The sequence below is a fragment of the Crotalus tigris genome, unplaced genomic scaffold (genome assembly GCF_016545835.1).
Source record: "Crotalus tigris isolate CLP2741 ecotype Arizona unplaced genomic scaffold, ASM1654583v1 scf7180000018518.7366548510:968632, whole genome shotgun sequence".
Lineage (NCBI taxonomy): Eukaryota > Metazoa > Chordata > Lepidosauria > Squamata > Viperidae > Crotalus > Crotalus tigris.
In genome coordinates this window covers 435430-449163 of record NW_024097054.1, presented here as the reverse complement: position 1 = coordinate 449163, position 13734 = coordinate 435430, and the positions used below count along the sequence as shown (strand labels likewise).

At 36.9% G+C, this 13734-nt stretch overlaps 1 protein-coding gene across 4 annotated transcripts in view; it reads left to right on the top strand.

Annotated features, from left to right (window-relative positions):
• SNCA (synuclein alpha) overlaps positions 1 to 8509 on the top strand; it is a 49420-nt gene extending 40911 nt beyond the window's left edge. For 2 of the 4 annotated variants that reach the window (XM_039353408.1, XM_039353409.1), the window contains exons 5-6: positions 4086 to 4172; positions 7145 to 8509. In XM_039353408.1, the coding sequence (XP_039209342.1) occupies positions 4086 to 4172; positions 7145 to 7177 (120 nt within the window). In that variant the 3' untranslated portion in view covers positions 7178 to 8509. The remainder of the gene's footprint in view (positions 1 to 4085; positions 4173 to 7144) is intronic. The other 2 variants (XM_039353407.1, XM_039353406.1) reach the window with 1 other exon arrangement.
• Positions 8510 to 13734: the final 5225 nt, after the last annotated feature.

The following is a 13734-nucleotide window of genomic DNA, read 5'->3' as shown; positions in this document are numbered from 1 at the left end:
AGGCTACACCCACCTGGCACCCAGCAATATATAAGTGGGTTTTGGGTTGCAGTTTGGGCACTCAGTCTCTAAAAGGTTCACCATCACTGGTCTAAGACACTCGCAACATCACGTGACGTGTCATGACGTATTGTGACTATTTTTGCATTGCCGGAGCTGGGGTGTGCACAGCTTCAACAAGATGCAACCGGCCCGCAGGCCAGCAGTTTGATACCCCTGGTCTAAGAAGATGCTTTCTCTTATCTCATATTCTGTGGAGTATAAAGTGCAGATTTTCTGGTCGATTCTTGGTAGCTAGAATACTGAAAGATGTAATCCTACCACAGGGAAGAGTTCTCGTTTCAGACTAAGGTCAGCTTTTTGTTTCATACAAAAACAAGGAACTGAGATTCATTGGAAGATGGAAGCAAAGATTGAGCTGGAAAAGAGGAAGAGGCAAGGAGTCCCAAAACTATGGCCTTTTGCACAAAGGTGAAACTTTTTTGCCAAATACAATGAGAAAAGTTTCATAGTTCTTCAGTTCAAAATAAGCATTGTCAGTTCAAAATTCCTTGGTTTTGCACTCATGACAGGCAATGCAGTCTTAATGGTTTTTATGCTCAGTGGCATTGTCACCTATTCACAAGTATGTTAGTACAGAAAGCACATGATGAAAGTGTTGGACATTTTTAGACATGGTGGTGTTACAGATTCTGGGGCATGGACCTCTCTCTCTCTCTTTTTTTTTATAATAATTTTTATTATTTTTCATTTTACGCCGACAAAGCTTGAGAATCAACGTGGCGATATGGTGGTCAATTAAAAGAAAAAAAAGCAATAACCTTATAAATATGCACACAATATTTCTTAAACTTTCCCTTAAACTTATATTATAATCAAATCAATACATTTCTCAAATAAATTCATTCATTAATGTGTCTAAACATAAATTCCATTAGTCAATAAAAGTTTTCAAGAGCTCAATATCTATTCTGTACAAACCTTTCTAAAAACAAATTTTCAATAAATATATTGCTACATATAAATTTCATTAATCAGTAAAGGTTTATAAAAATTCATTATTCCAAAGATCCTGTTTTATGCTTTATTCATTTTTTCAAATATTTGATCTTAAACTAACATATTTATTTACTATTCATGTGCCCCAAGTTTTCTCTTATTTAAAAATATTAATTCCAAAGCTAAATTTTATATTTCTCACCTATATTCTATTCTTTTTCAATAATTCTGCAGTTATTAAATCCATCTCTTCCAATATTTCAATCCTTTTCTCATTATTTCACCTCTAATATTAAAAACATATAAAAAAGGAAAAAGAAAAGAGAAAAAAATTATGTCAAAGGAGAAAAAAACATAGATAAACCAAAAAAAAGGAAATAATCTATCATTCTAAAAGAAAAAAAAGAAGAAAAGAAGAAAAGAAAACAAAAAGAAAGACTTATTCTTACTAAATTTCAGAATTAAATTCTAAATCATTTCATAATGGCCTTCCTTTTAACAAATTCCAAGTCCAAATCAATCCGAGTCACTGTAAAACCTTTACCACCTATAATTATAATCTCAAATTTAATATTTATATCTTATTCTGGGTTTCTTTCTATTCCAAATAGGTTTCCAAAGTCGAGCCTCTCTTTCCGCAAATAACTCTCCCATTATCGCCTGCCACATTGTACACACCAAAAGGGAGATTCCCATTATATATTTTGTTAAATTAATATAAGGGTTAAAGCTATTCTGAATAATTCGTGGCAGAACATCATTTCCCATCTTTTTTTTGATTGCATAAAGTTTAGTTAAAATCCTTTTTTTAATATCGTCCTCTTTAGTCAAGTTTTGCTCTTCTTCCAAAAAATGTTTCTGTATCAAAGAGTCAAGTGGTGTCCGCAAATCGGCTTGTCCTTCTAAGGTAAAATCCTCCATTTCCTTATTATAAGTCATTTGTCCATTAGTATCTTTTACCTTGCCAATATAAAGAAATCTCCTTTGTGCAACCAATTATCTTCTCCGTATTTTCCAGAATTTTGTCCAAAATGTACTTATACGTAAGCATTAAGGAGGTTTCCTCCATTTTTATCATATTTGCAATCATTATCCTTTTAGGGGAGACTATATTCAAAAGCAATCAATCAATATCCATCTCCTCCCAGTTTCTTAGTCTTTCTCCTTTGTATTAAATGAAAGCCAAAGACAAATTCCAAACGAAGAGAATGGCAAATACAATAAGTAGTTTCACCAAAAAATATCCCCCGGAAAATAATCAAAGTTAATCAAATATTCAGTCTTTCTGGACACCATAAAAAATAAAAGAAAACAATATTCTCCAAGAATGTGGCGTGTTAAATCTCTATAAGAAACTTTCTTGAGGCTCCCCGATATCCAAAAATAAAATCAACCATTAGAACAAAAATAAAATTTAAGCTTCTCTTCCCCCATTTAAAACGCCGCTTCATCAAAAAAGGGAAATAGTTCCCCCCCCCAAAAGCTTTCCACAGGGAAAAAAAGAAAATAAGAGGTTAAAAAAAAGTCTCACCAAATCTTCCACAGTGGGTCTGTTTGCTTAGGTGACCTTGTGGCTTACAGTTGGCACAGCTAAATGATCGGCCATTTTACTGGCTGATCTTTACCCTGTCGGCCCAAAGGAGATACTCGGAGTACAGAGGGCGCCGCTGCCCCTCTGCAACCATCTGAGAAGCCTCCTCACTGGTGGTCACTCCTCCAGAGCGACTTTTCGACCCTCTCAGGGGTCTACCAACAGAGGAAACTCGGCCGGCAAAGGGACAATTCCCTTCACTCGACTGCACCACACCGGAACCGGAAGCCAGACCTCTCTCTCTTAAAAGTAAACGCTGAACTGGAAGCTAAATTAGAATCTGAGGCAGTTAGAATCTGATGCATGACACTCAAGCACAACTGAGCATTTAATTTGTCCCTATTGGAAGATGTGATGAAATGGCCTCATTAAGTAAGGTCTGAACATGCAGCTGCATCAAGGTGTTAAATATTTCAATGCATACCTGGAAGCCACAACTGGAGGTAGGACATTATTATAAACTCTGCAAGGAAAATAGAGAGCTTTCTATAAAGTTCTCAGGAAAAAATATGCTAGTTCTGATCTCATGACTGAAAAAATAGCATTTCCTCTTTCATGGAACAACTTATTTAAACCAATGTGATATTAACTTTTTGCTGCCATAGATTCTTAAGAAATATAACACTATTGTGAGGCTGTAATAAGAAGGGTTATCCCATGTCTGGAATTTCCCAGACAAGTCTAGTTTTAGAACATCCCACCCAGATAAAAATCTTAAAAGAGCTAAAAGTTTAACCTTTTTAGAAAAGGCTATAGTAGTCTCCCCTATAGTAGTCACTAGCATACTACATTTGCAAATCAAGAGTTTCTTACAAAGTATGTGATACTTGTTAGGTTGTGAAGCATACAAACATTTTACAGAAATGTGTTATATCAAAATAAGAAGTCATTAATCAATTTTATTTGGAAAATGGATAAGATAAGATTTCAGTTCTAATTCATTGCTCAGCCCGACTCTGGGTATAACACTCTAAGAAGTGTTATACATTACCAGAAATCCATACTTCTATAAGGAGGTTCCAGATTTATGACTTAAGACAAAAACAAATTCAATATTGTAACTAAAATAATAAATGAATATCATAAATTGGATTTCTATGAAAAACAGCCAGAGTCTGGGTCCCATTAAGGCAATGGTTTTTACTTTCATAATGGAATTACATCGTTAGACTGTGTGTATCATCAAACCACCAAGATTTCTTGGCAATTTATCATTTTTAATGGATGCACAGAAAGCCTATGATGCAATCAACGCTTTAGTCTTCTTAGAATTTCAGTAAATACTTATGAGCCTTCTACTCAAAGTTGAAATTTTGGGGGGAAAAACTTGTTTCCCATGTTTGGGAATGTTTAGTGTTTCCTATTCTATGTGGCAAATACATAACACTTATGTTCAATACTCCATTTGCCAAGCTAAATGGCAAAACATTGTATGGAAATGAGGCAATGGGAAGAAATATCTTTTTTACATATCTATGTTTTATTTTAATCATAGAATGAAGAAGGACTTACACAGAAAGGAAATGTGGATAACACAGATGCAGCAGACCCAGAAAATGAGGCTTATGAAATGCCTCCTGAGGTAAATCTATTTCTGACATCTTCTCACAGAGTATTCCAATAGTGGTTGCCTAACTAGAAGATGTGGCACTGTCCGTTTCTGTTTGAAATACAGGTAGTCCTCGACTTATGACAACAATTGAGCCCAACATTTTTGTTGCTAAGTGAGACATTGGTTAAGTGAATTTTGCTCCATTTTACCACCTTTCTTGCCACAGTTGTTAAATGAATCACTGCAGTTGTTAAATTAGTGACACGGCTGTTAAGTGAATCCGGTTTTCCCATTGACTTTGCTTGTTAAAAAGTCACAAAAGGTGATCATATGACCCTGAACACTACAACAGTCATAAATGTGAGTCAGTTCCCAAGAGTCTGAATTTTGATCATGTAACCATGGGGATACTGCAACAGTTGTAGGTATGAAAAATGGTCATAAATCACTTTTTTCAATGCCATTGTAACTTCAAACAGTCACTAAATGAACTCTTTGTAAGTTGAGGAATACATTGGGAATAAACCTATCTGGCACTTACTTATAGGGAACAAGCTGGTAAAGCCTGAGATGGTGAATTCACCCTCAAGAAATTTTGAGATGGATGTTCAGGAGAAACATTTCCAGAACTCTGAGGAAAAGCAAGTGGAGCTTTGATAAAAGTAGTAAAATTCTAATCTCTGGAATCTCATAAATTGCCATAATGACAGTTATGATCAAAAATAATCTATTTCTTGCTGTCAAAATTTCTATTTGCATCAAAAGATAAGTGAGTAGAGAAATAGGAGCAAGAGATGAATGGATTTATTTTTATTTTCTGTGCATTATTCTGAGGTTCTATTACTGAACATTTTAGGAATGCAAGTAGGCTTTCTGTAAAAAAGGGGGGGGGGAATAAACTAAATATTTTGGAAACATCTTTACTACACTCATTCTGGCGACAACAAAAATTATGCAGCTATATGAAAAACGTCATTATGGTAGAGCCAGTAGACAAAATACTTTAGAAGTTGTTGAATTACAATCCCTTCATTTGGGCCATTGAGTATTCTGAATGGGGCTGACAGGAAATTGAAATCCAATAATGGTTTAAGAATCTTGTCTCAGCTTTATGCATCATTTTGATCACAAAACCCTCCACAACACAATTTCTAAAACATTAAATGTAGAAATATATATGCAATCCTAAAAACCTAATTATGCCACATCTCAAAGCTGTTTCAAATTATAGATTTCGACAAAACATTTTCACCTCTTCTTTCTCACGGCAATATCCTGCCTCCAAATACAAAATGAGAGGTTTTAAGATTGTGAATGAGATCATTACAGCATTTTCCAAAGGACAAGCACCATCCAGGAGTGTATATTTATGATGCACGAAGGCATTTATCTTTTTCCTCTTCTGAATAAGTGACAGAGGCATATGAATCGGGGAGTAAGGGGCTTATTCCAGAAGGCAGACATTACAGCAGAAAAGCCACATTTCTGAGGTCCTACAAGATGGCATTGTTTAATCAAAGGAACCTAAACACAACAGTCTTGTGGGATAAAACCAATCAGGAGAATAGGGAGGGTAGAGTAGAATAGAATAGAATAGAATAGAATAGAATAGAATAGAATAGAATAGAATAGAATAGAATAGAATAGAATAGAATAGAAGCTGGAAGGGATCTTGGAGATCTTCTAGTCCAACCCCATGCTCCAGCAGGAAACCCTATACCATTTCAGACAAATGGTTATCCAGAATCTCTTTTTAAAAACTTCTAGTGTTGGAGCATCCACAACTTCTGGAGGCAAGTTGTTCCACTGATTAATTGTTCTAACTGTCAGGAAATTTCTCCTTAGTTCTAGGTTGTTTCTCTCCTTGCCTCTTGTCCTACCCTCAGGTGCCTTGGAGAATACTATGGGAGATAGGCAGTCTGCAAAGTAACTAGGCTCCATGCCATGTAATGCTTTATAGGCAATGACCCACATCTTGAATCATACCCAGAAGCCAACAGGCAATCAGTGCAGCTTGCAAAGTAGTGGTATTACATGTGCATACCATGACTGCCCAATGGTACTTCATTCTGGAGCAGCTGAAGCTTCTGGTTGGTCTTCAAGGGCAGGCCCATGTAGAATGCATTGCCATAGCCAAGAATAGGAACAAGCATTTCCTCTTCAAAGTATGGATCACTGACTATGGGGTGGAGATACCATATTATCTACTAAGCTCCATTTTTTTTTTAATCTACCTTCCCCTTCTAGACTATCTCAAAGAAATGAGAAAGCCAAAAAGAATTCCAGGGAAAAGAGTAAGAACCTGAATCTAGTTTATTGCATTCCTAGCAGAAGGCACAACTAGGACAGATTTTCTCATTCCAAGATCCTTAGTATGCATGATGTACTACACATACACACACACATTAAAAGAAAGGAGCCCTGTTTCAATCTCTCCTAACTGTCCCTCAGATGTGTCCACCTACATATCCTATTCTCCACAGCTTACAAATCTTGTAGGAAACTTGGCCTATCTCAGATTCACAAGGAATTATATTTCCTGAATATATCAGCCCCTTTTTGCAGGCAATAGCTTAAGTACCCAACTAAATCCTGAAACTATTCATTAGGGAACAAAGACAAAGCATTGTTCTAGGTTTTTTTGGTTTTTCACCAGAGATTTTTCTTAGCAAGATAATTCCATGTTCTAAAGGCATTGCTGGCTGTGGAATTCTGGGAATTGAAGTCCACATGACTTAAAATTGTCAAGGTTGAGAAACACTGTCTAAAGGCTCTACAGAGTTCAAGGGATGAAAAGATATCTCGGACTAAAGACTAAACAGAAACAAGTCCACATTACCTTTTATTCCACCGGTCTGAGACCAACAGAGAAGAGGTCTGTTTTTACAGATCTCTTTTTCTTGCAATCTTTTATCTATCTCAAATCTGACAATACCATTTAATGACAACTACATTTTATTCTGAATTGAGCTTTGAATTTCTCCTTCTTTCTGTCCCAACAGGAAGAATACCAGGATTATGAACCAGAAGCTTGAATCTCCTCTCCTTCTTTCTATCTCTTGCTACCAGTCAATGAAAACATCTTGTCTTGTACAAGTGCTGAGTTCCAATGTGTAAACTACTTTTTATAGTTTTTATAGTGTCTTGGAGTTTTCCATCAACAGTGAACGGAGCATCTACAATTATGTTCAGTTTCCATGTCTGTGACCAATCTCCTCCTGAAATGGAGGCTGGGTCCAAGAGCCATTGTTGTTGTTTGGGTATTGTGGCTTCAAGTTCTAAACACCGAAAAACAATTTAAAGAACACCTAAGTGTCTACTCCTTATTTAGAAAGCTGTAAATGTTTTGTTGATAGATCATTGGTAATTTAGTATTGTTTATGGTATGGAAGTTTCTAAAATGTTTTCTGTGGTCATTCTTTGCTGTCTGAGAATGACCCTGTTGTGAAAGTTGTTAATATACTTCTATACATATATACATATATATATATATATATAAAGTAGCTGAGCATGAACTATGCACCTATAAATATTAACTGTGGAATATTACTGTTTTGTGATAGGTTTTACTAACTTGTATCTGTAAATAAAGATGGCCAACTGGAATAAATAAAATGCATTGACTGTTCAAAGAGGAGCTGCTAACTTGGCTTTGACTAACTAGTACTTCCCATCCCAACATTTTCTTCCTAAGGTAGCTTCACACATTAATAACTGTACAGGTTGACTGCTGTGAATGGAAACACAGGTAGTTCTCTACTTATGATCATATTTGAGCTGACAATTTCAGTTATAAGTCATGACAGTCGCAAAGCAGGTCACCATGTGACCCCCATCTGATTTTATCACCTCTTTTGTGGCAATCATTAAACAAAGAGGCTATTAAGTGGACCTATTTTTCACTAATGGTATTTTTTCCCAGAACCTAGAAGTGAAGACTGGTTTCCAAAGGAGGAAAAAAAACACAAATCACAATTATGGGATGCTGAAAGGATTGTAAATGTGGGAGGTTGCTAATCACTCAAAATGTGGTCACATGACCACAGAGGAGATCTGGATATCAGAATTTCAAAGTGACCAGTCATAAATCAAGGATTACCTATATAACTAATGTTGGAACAAATCAGGGCACCAGCTTGTCTTGGAGTCTACCATCAGCCCTTCATATCTCCACTTCTCTTCCAAACAATATTTTGAAGGCTTACCATAGTTTAAAAAGCCTTAAATCCTTAGCTGAAAAGCAGCATGTGAAATGACAGCGGGTAAAATGATAATGTGCACTGGATATTTAATAGCTTTTGTAATATAAGATAAATGTTGATAGAAAAGTTTATCAATAGTTTTTAATCATGCTAGCCAACAGCGCATTCATAATGACCTTTTCATAGCATTAATCTCCTTCAAAGGGAGAATATAAATGAATATCAGTTGCTGGAGAACTAGGGAGCATTAGTGCCTTTACTGCTGTTTGTAACCAGTACGTTTGGAAACATTAACATTAACAGTAGAAATCACAAATTATAGTGTTAATGGCCCATCAGGGTTCTTCCATAAGGGTTCTTCTTAAATGCATGTTCAGTTAACATGATTTATGCAAGTACACAACTAAGCTTATCATAAAAGTTTCATTGTTAGGAAATATCAGTTTAATATTTTATAAGGCAGAATAGAAATATATTCCGCCTTGGCCATATTCTACTTTAACACATTTTCTGGACACAAGAGTTTGCAAACTTAGTAACCACATAGCAAGCATTCCCCTAGGCAAAATATATGCAGAAAATAAAATGTATTTTGCCACAGACATGTTGGAAGATCTCATCAATTAATTATTTACTATATGGTGCGATTGAGTTGTCCTTTTATTGCTTTTTCTTTTTAGCTGAGTGCTTTTGGAAAATATGAAATACAAACATTTATCCATGAGAAGTGAGCAATGCTGTCTTTGTTACGTGAATCTTTCCCTTATCACCACACCTTTTAGGCAAACGTCAACCAAACTATTCATGGTTCAAGATTGTTTTCAGCCATGCTATTGGGTTCATGTGCCTTCTTGAAAACCTGCCCTCCCATAGCCGAAAAGTTTGCTGCCTATAGGATTTTATGGTTGCCACGGTAACCCTCTATGCGAGTATGTGTAGATGTGTGTGTGTGAGAGAGAGACAGCGGATGAATAATATGCTGTATTTTAATGAAATTCTTCTAAAGTTGGCAAAGCCTCTTTCCCAGATAAAAGAAATGTCTCTTTTTGTTTGATTACCTGAATATCTACAAAGACCAGCTGAATTTGACCCCAGCAAATGAAACCCATAAAATGATCAGAAGAACAAGAATCAAAAGCTATCTTGTCTGTATATGCTTCCAGTGTAGATGTTGAGTATCAGGCAATGCTGCCTGCAGAATAATAGTTGAGGTTGGCTAGGTGATGAATGAGAAGCAGAAATGTTGTTACTTATTCTCTGCTTCTGCTTGGATGGAGGCAGTGGTGGGATTCAGCTGGTTCGCACCACTTCGGCAGAACCAGTAGCTAATTTTTTGTTGCCCAGGCCCAGAATGGATTTATGGAAGCAGCATCCACACAGAACCAGTTGTTCACATATTTGAATCCCACCACCGGATGGAGACTACCTTTTAGTAAATAGTAACAAGGGATCAAGGTTGCATGCCATCATGTGCTAATCTGGTTGGCTTTGCCACTTTTGGTAGATTATTGCAAATCAGGAACTACCATGGCAGTAAACCTTGGAATAGAATGAACAGATTTAGATAACATTAAAGCCTTTTAACAACCCTACACTGTTCCTGATGAGTATACTTTCCTCCTTGATAAACCTATGGATTTGGAAATTATTTTAATTTGAATCCTGGAACTGGCAGCATTTTGGAGGTAATTTCATCCAATCTCTTGATCAAAGGAGGCGAGATAAGATAGTTTCCCACAGCAAGCCTATACTTCACTTGAAAAATTATCACCTCTTATATTATCATAAACCAACCACAATCTGCTTCCTTACAATTTCTACTCATTGTTTTTAATCCAAAACACTGGTGCAGTAAAGAGCATGTCTGATCCCACACTGACTGGGTTTGTTAGTCCTTGTTTACTGCATAAAATGGGTTCACACCATACATGTTAAGTCATACATCATGGTTTCCATAATGCTTAGGTTGGTACAGCTTGTAAAAAAGCTGTGGTGGAGCAGTGGTTAAAATGCAGTATTGCAGGCTAATTCTGCTGACTGCCAGCAGCTTGATGATGATGGGCTCAAGGTTGACTCAGCCTTCCATTCTTCCTAGGTTGGTAAAATGGGGACCCAGATTGTTGGGGGCAATATGCTGATTCTGTAAACTGCTTAGAGAAGGCTGTAAAGCACTATGAAGTAACATATAAGTGCTATTGCTACTGCTACTGCTAAACCAAAACCAAGAAACCCTATGACAAATATATATGAAGGTGAATCAAGTCAGGAAAGCAATACCGAGGACATAGTAAAAATCTCTATACGGACTTCCAAATTTATCTGACAATGCTACTGATAAGTGGCTGAGGGAAAGCAAGTGCAATAGAAAAAGGTCCATCAGAGCATTTGGCCAGAGCAGCACTAAAAGACAAACTAGCCCTAGAATAAAGTCTACTAGAATGATTTTTGGTCTGGTCTATGAAAACAATCCTCTGCTTAAAATCAAACATTCATTGTTTCCAGTGCCTTTTTTTTCTCATAGTCATTTCAGAACCATCTAATTTCTCTGAAGGTGGTTGTTGGCAAATGATGCCAGCTATTTGATCATGAATTTTAAATTTGGAAAAGACTTTGGAACTTATCTACTCTCCTGATCAGAGTCAGAATCATGAAATTTCCCTTTTATCAACAGAGAATCTATTTGCTGGTTCATTGTCACACAGCTTTAACCTTTGGGGTATTTATCCTAAAATCATTAGAATCTGAAACCTTTATTAACCATTATTATGGTTAATGCTGCATATATCAACTATTCTTTTTTAGTGCTGTCAAGTTCTACATCAGGTGCCATATTCTGAAATGCATGATGATCTTCTCAAGGCCATTAGATATTTTTAATTTGGAGCAATTTGGCTATTTCCTTTTTTATTGAGGGCACTTCTACTTTAAGAATAAAAGAAGCCCTTTGTGATTGATGTTCGTTCCTTAAAATAACAAAATATCATCCATTTAAAAGTAGATCCAGACTATTTGCGCAAAACTACCTGGCATTTAACAATATTTTAGAAGCTCTTCTGATCTGAAAATGCCTGGCAGATGGAAAAACTGTAGGTGGAAAGAACACATGAGAGCCAGAAAAGTAGGTCAGATGAAAGCCATCAATTTAAAAGAATTCCAGGGAGCGGAAAGGAAATATTAAACTAAAGACAAAAATGTGGTTGTCCTTTACAACTTGAGCTCAATGAGATTAAAAGCTTGGATCTTCCGGCTCATATGATTGACTGTTCATTTTTAAAATAGCAGCTCTCCAGATATATCCCCAAAACTAACACAACAGGTTAGAACAGTGTTTCCCAAACTTGACAATTTTAAGGCATGAGGACTTCAACTCCCACAATTCCACAGCCAGCGACGCTGGCTGTGGAATTCTGGGAGTTGAAGTCCACATGCCTTAAAATTGTCAAGTTTGGGAAACACTGGGTTAGAACAGAGTTTCTCCATCTTAGCAACTTAACAACTTTAAGATGGGTGCCTAATTCAATTCCCAGATATTCCCAGCCAGCATGTGGATTTCTGGGAGTTGAAGTCCACACATTTGAAAAGGTGCTAAGGTTGGGAAACAAAGGATTGGAATCTTCACCACCACTTCATTTTTATCTGATTGACTGTTGATGGGTTGCTTGTTTGTTTTGATTAAGGAAGACTTGTCAGATCTGCCATCAAACCACTTCAGCTTCACTTTGCTTTGATGTCAGCCTGCCATAAACTTTGGGGGAGGGAGTAATGGGAGGACATAGGGAGGGGGGATAACCAGAGGTGCCAACCGTAGACAACAGATGAGAGATCCAAGGACCCCATACTGGGAAAGGAATATGAACACCCACCAAAGAGGCGCCAAAATGTGGACATTTTACCAAAACACCTAGTTTGAACCTTATTGGACATCACCAAGATGATGAAGGGGGGAGAGCCTGAGAGAAGAGAAAATTACTGGATTTTCACAGGAATTCCTCAGACCTGTTTTTACTGTGCTGTAACCACTTATCATCAGTAAAAGTATACCTTTCACTAGTGCTTTTTTTGTAAAAAAAAAAAAAAAAGTGCCGGAACTCACACACGTCATACAACCTGCCTTGCCCCTATCCTACAAGGTTCCATCCAAAAAAGGTGCTGGAACTCAGTTCTGGGCATTCTATGACAAAAAAGCCCTGCCTTTCACTACAAATGGAGTTGAGAGTCTTTCTTTCCTAGATGCCTAAGCTGGAACAGGTCAGTGGTGGGATTCAAATATGTGAACAACCAGTTCTCTGTGTGGATGCCACTTCTGGAAGTCCGTTCTGGGATTGGGCAACAAAAAATTAGCTACAAATCGTGTGAATCCCACCACTGGAACAGGTCGGACAAGATCATTCAAACCTTCAAATCACATCTTCTCTCTGGTAGGAAATCTTGATCCCATGAAAGTGTTTTCTCACTTTTGCTCGCAAGGAAAGAGATTGGAATGGTGGGTTATGCTTAGCTTCCACTCTCTCTTTTTAGAAAAAAAGCCAAATCATTCCCTTTTAGCCAGGGCTTTCATTAGTTAACAGTTTTTTAGTCCTTTATTATCTTTTGTTCAATTTTGTTTCCTTATTGCTAGCTGGGGGACATAAACAATAATAATAAATACATCTTGTAGTAGGTTGCTCACTTCAATTTTCTATATCTGTAATACCTGCATCTGTCCCATGTATTAATTAAATAATAAACCATATTGTATACCCACGTGTAAGCAAAACAGCTGTATGGCTCGCAATTTTGTGCAATCTACTGAGCATTCTTAAACAGATTAAAAACACAGTAGGAGTCAATAAAATGAGAGCCACAGGTTTAAGGGAATCACCATCTCCCTAAATAGCTCTGCAAATTTAATGGTTTAATTTTTAAAAAGTGCCATTAGAGGTTGGGTAACTAAAATGCTGCTAAATAAATAAGTAAACCTTAATAAGATTTCAGTATTTTCACATGAGATCTCACCAGATGGGATGAGAACAGTGAAAGCTCATCACACTGAATGCAGTCGTGGAAATAACAGGACTATAGGAAACTTAGAAACAATTTTTAACATAGTTGATTATCAGCTGAATTTAATTTAAGGAGACAATTACAGGTAGTGCTTGACTTACAACCATTCATTTAGTGCAGGGGTCTCCAAACTTGGCGACTTGAAGACTTGTGGACTTCAACTCCCAGAAGTCCTCAGCCAGCAGGGTCTCCAAACTTGGTGACTTGAACACTTGTGGACTTCAACTCCCAGAAGTCCTCAGCCAGCGGGATCTCCAAACTTGGTGACTTGAACACTTGTGGACTTCAACTCCCAGAATTACTCAGCCAGCGGGGTCTCCAAACTTGGCAACTTGAAGACTTGTGGA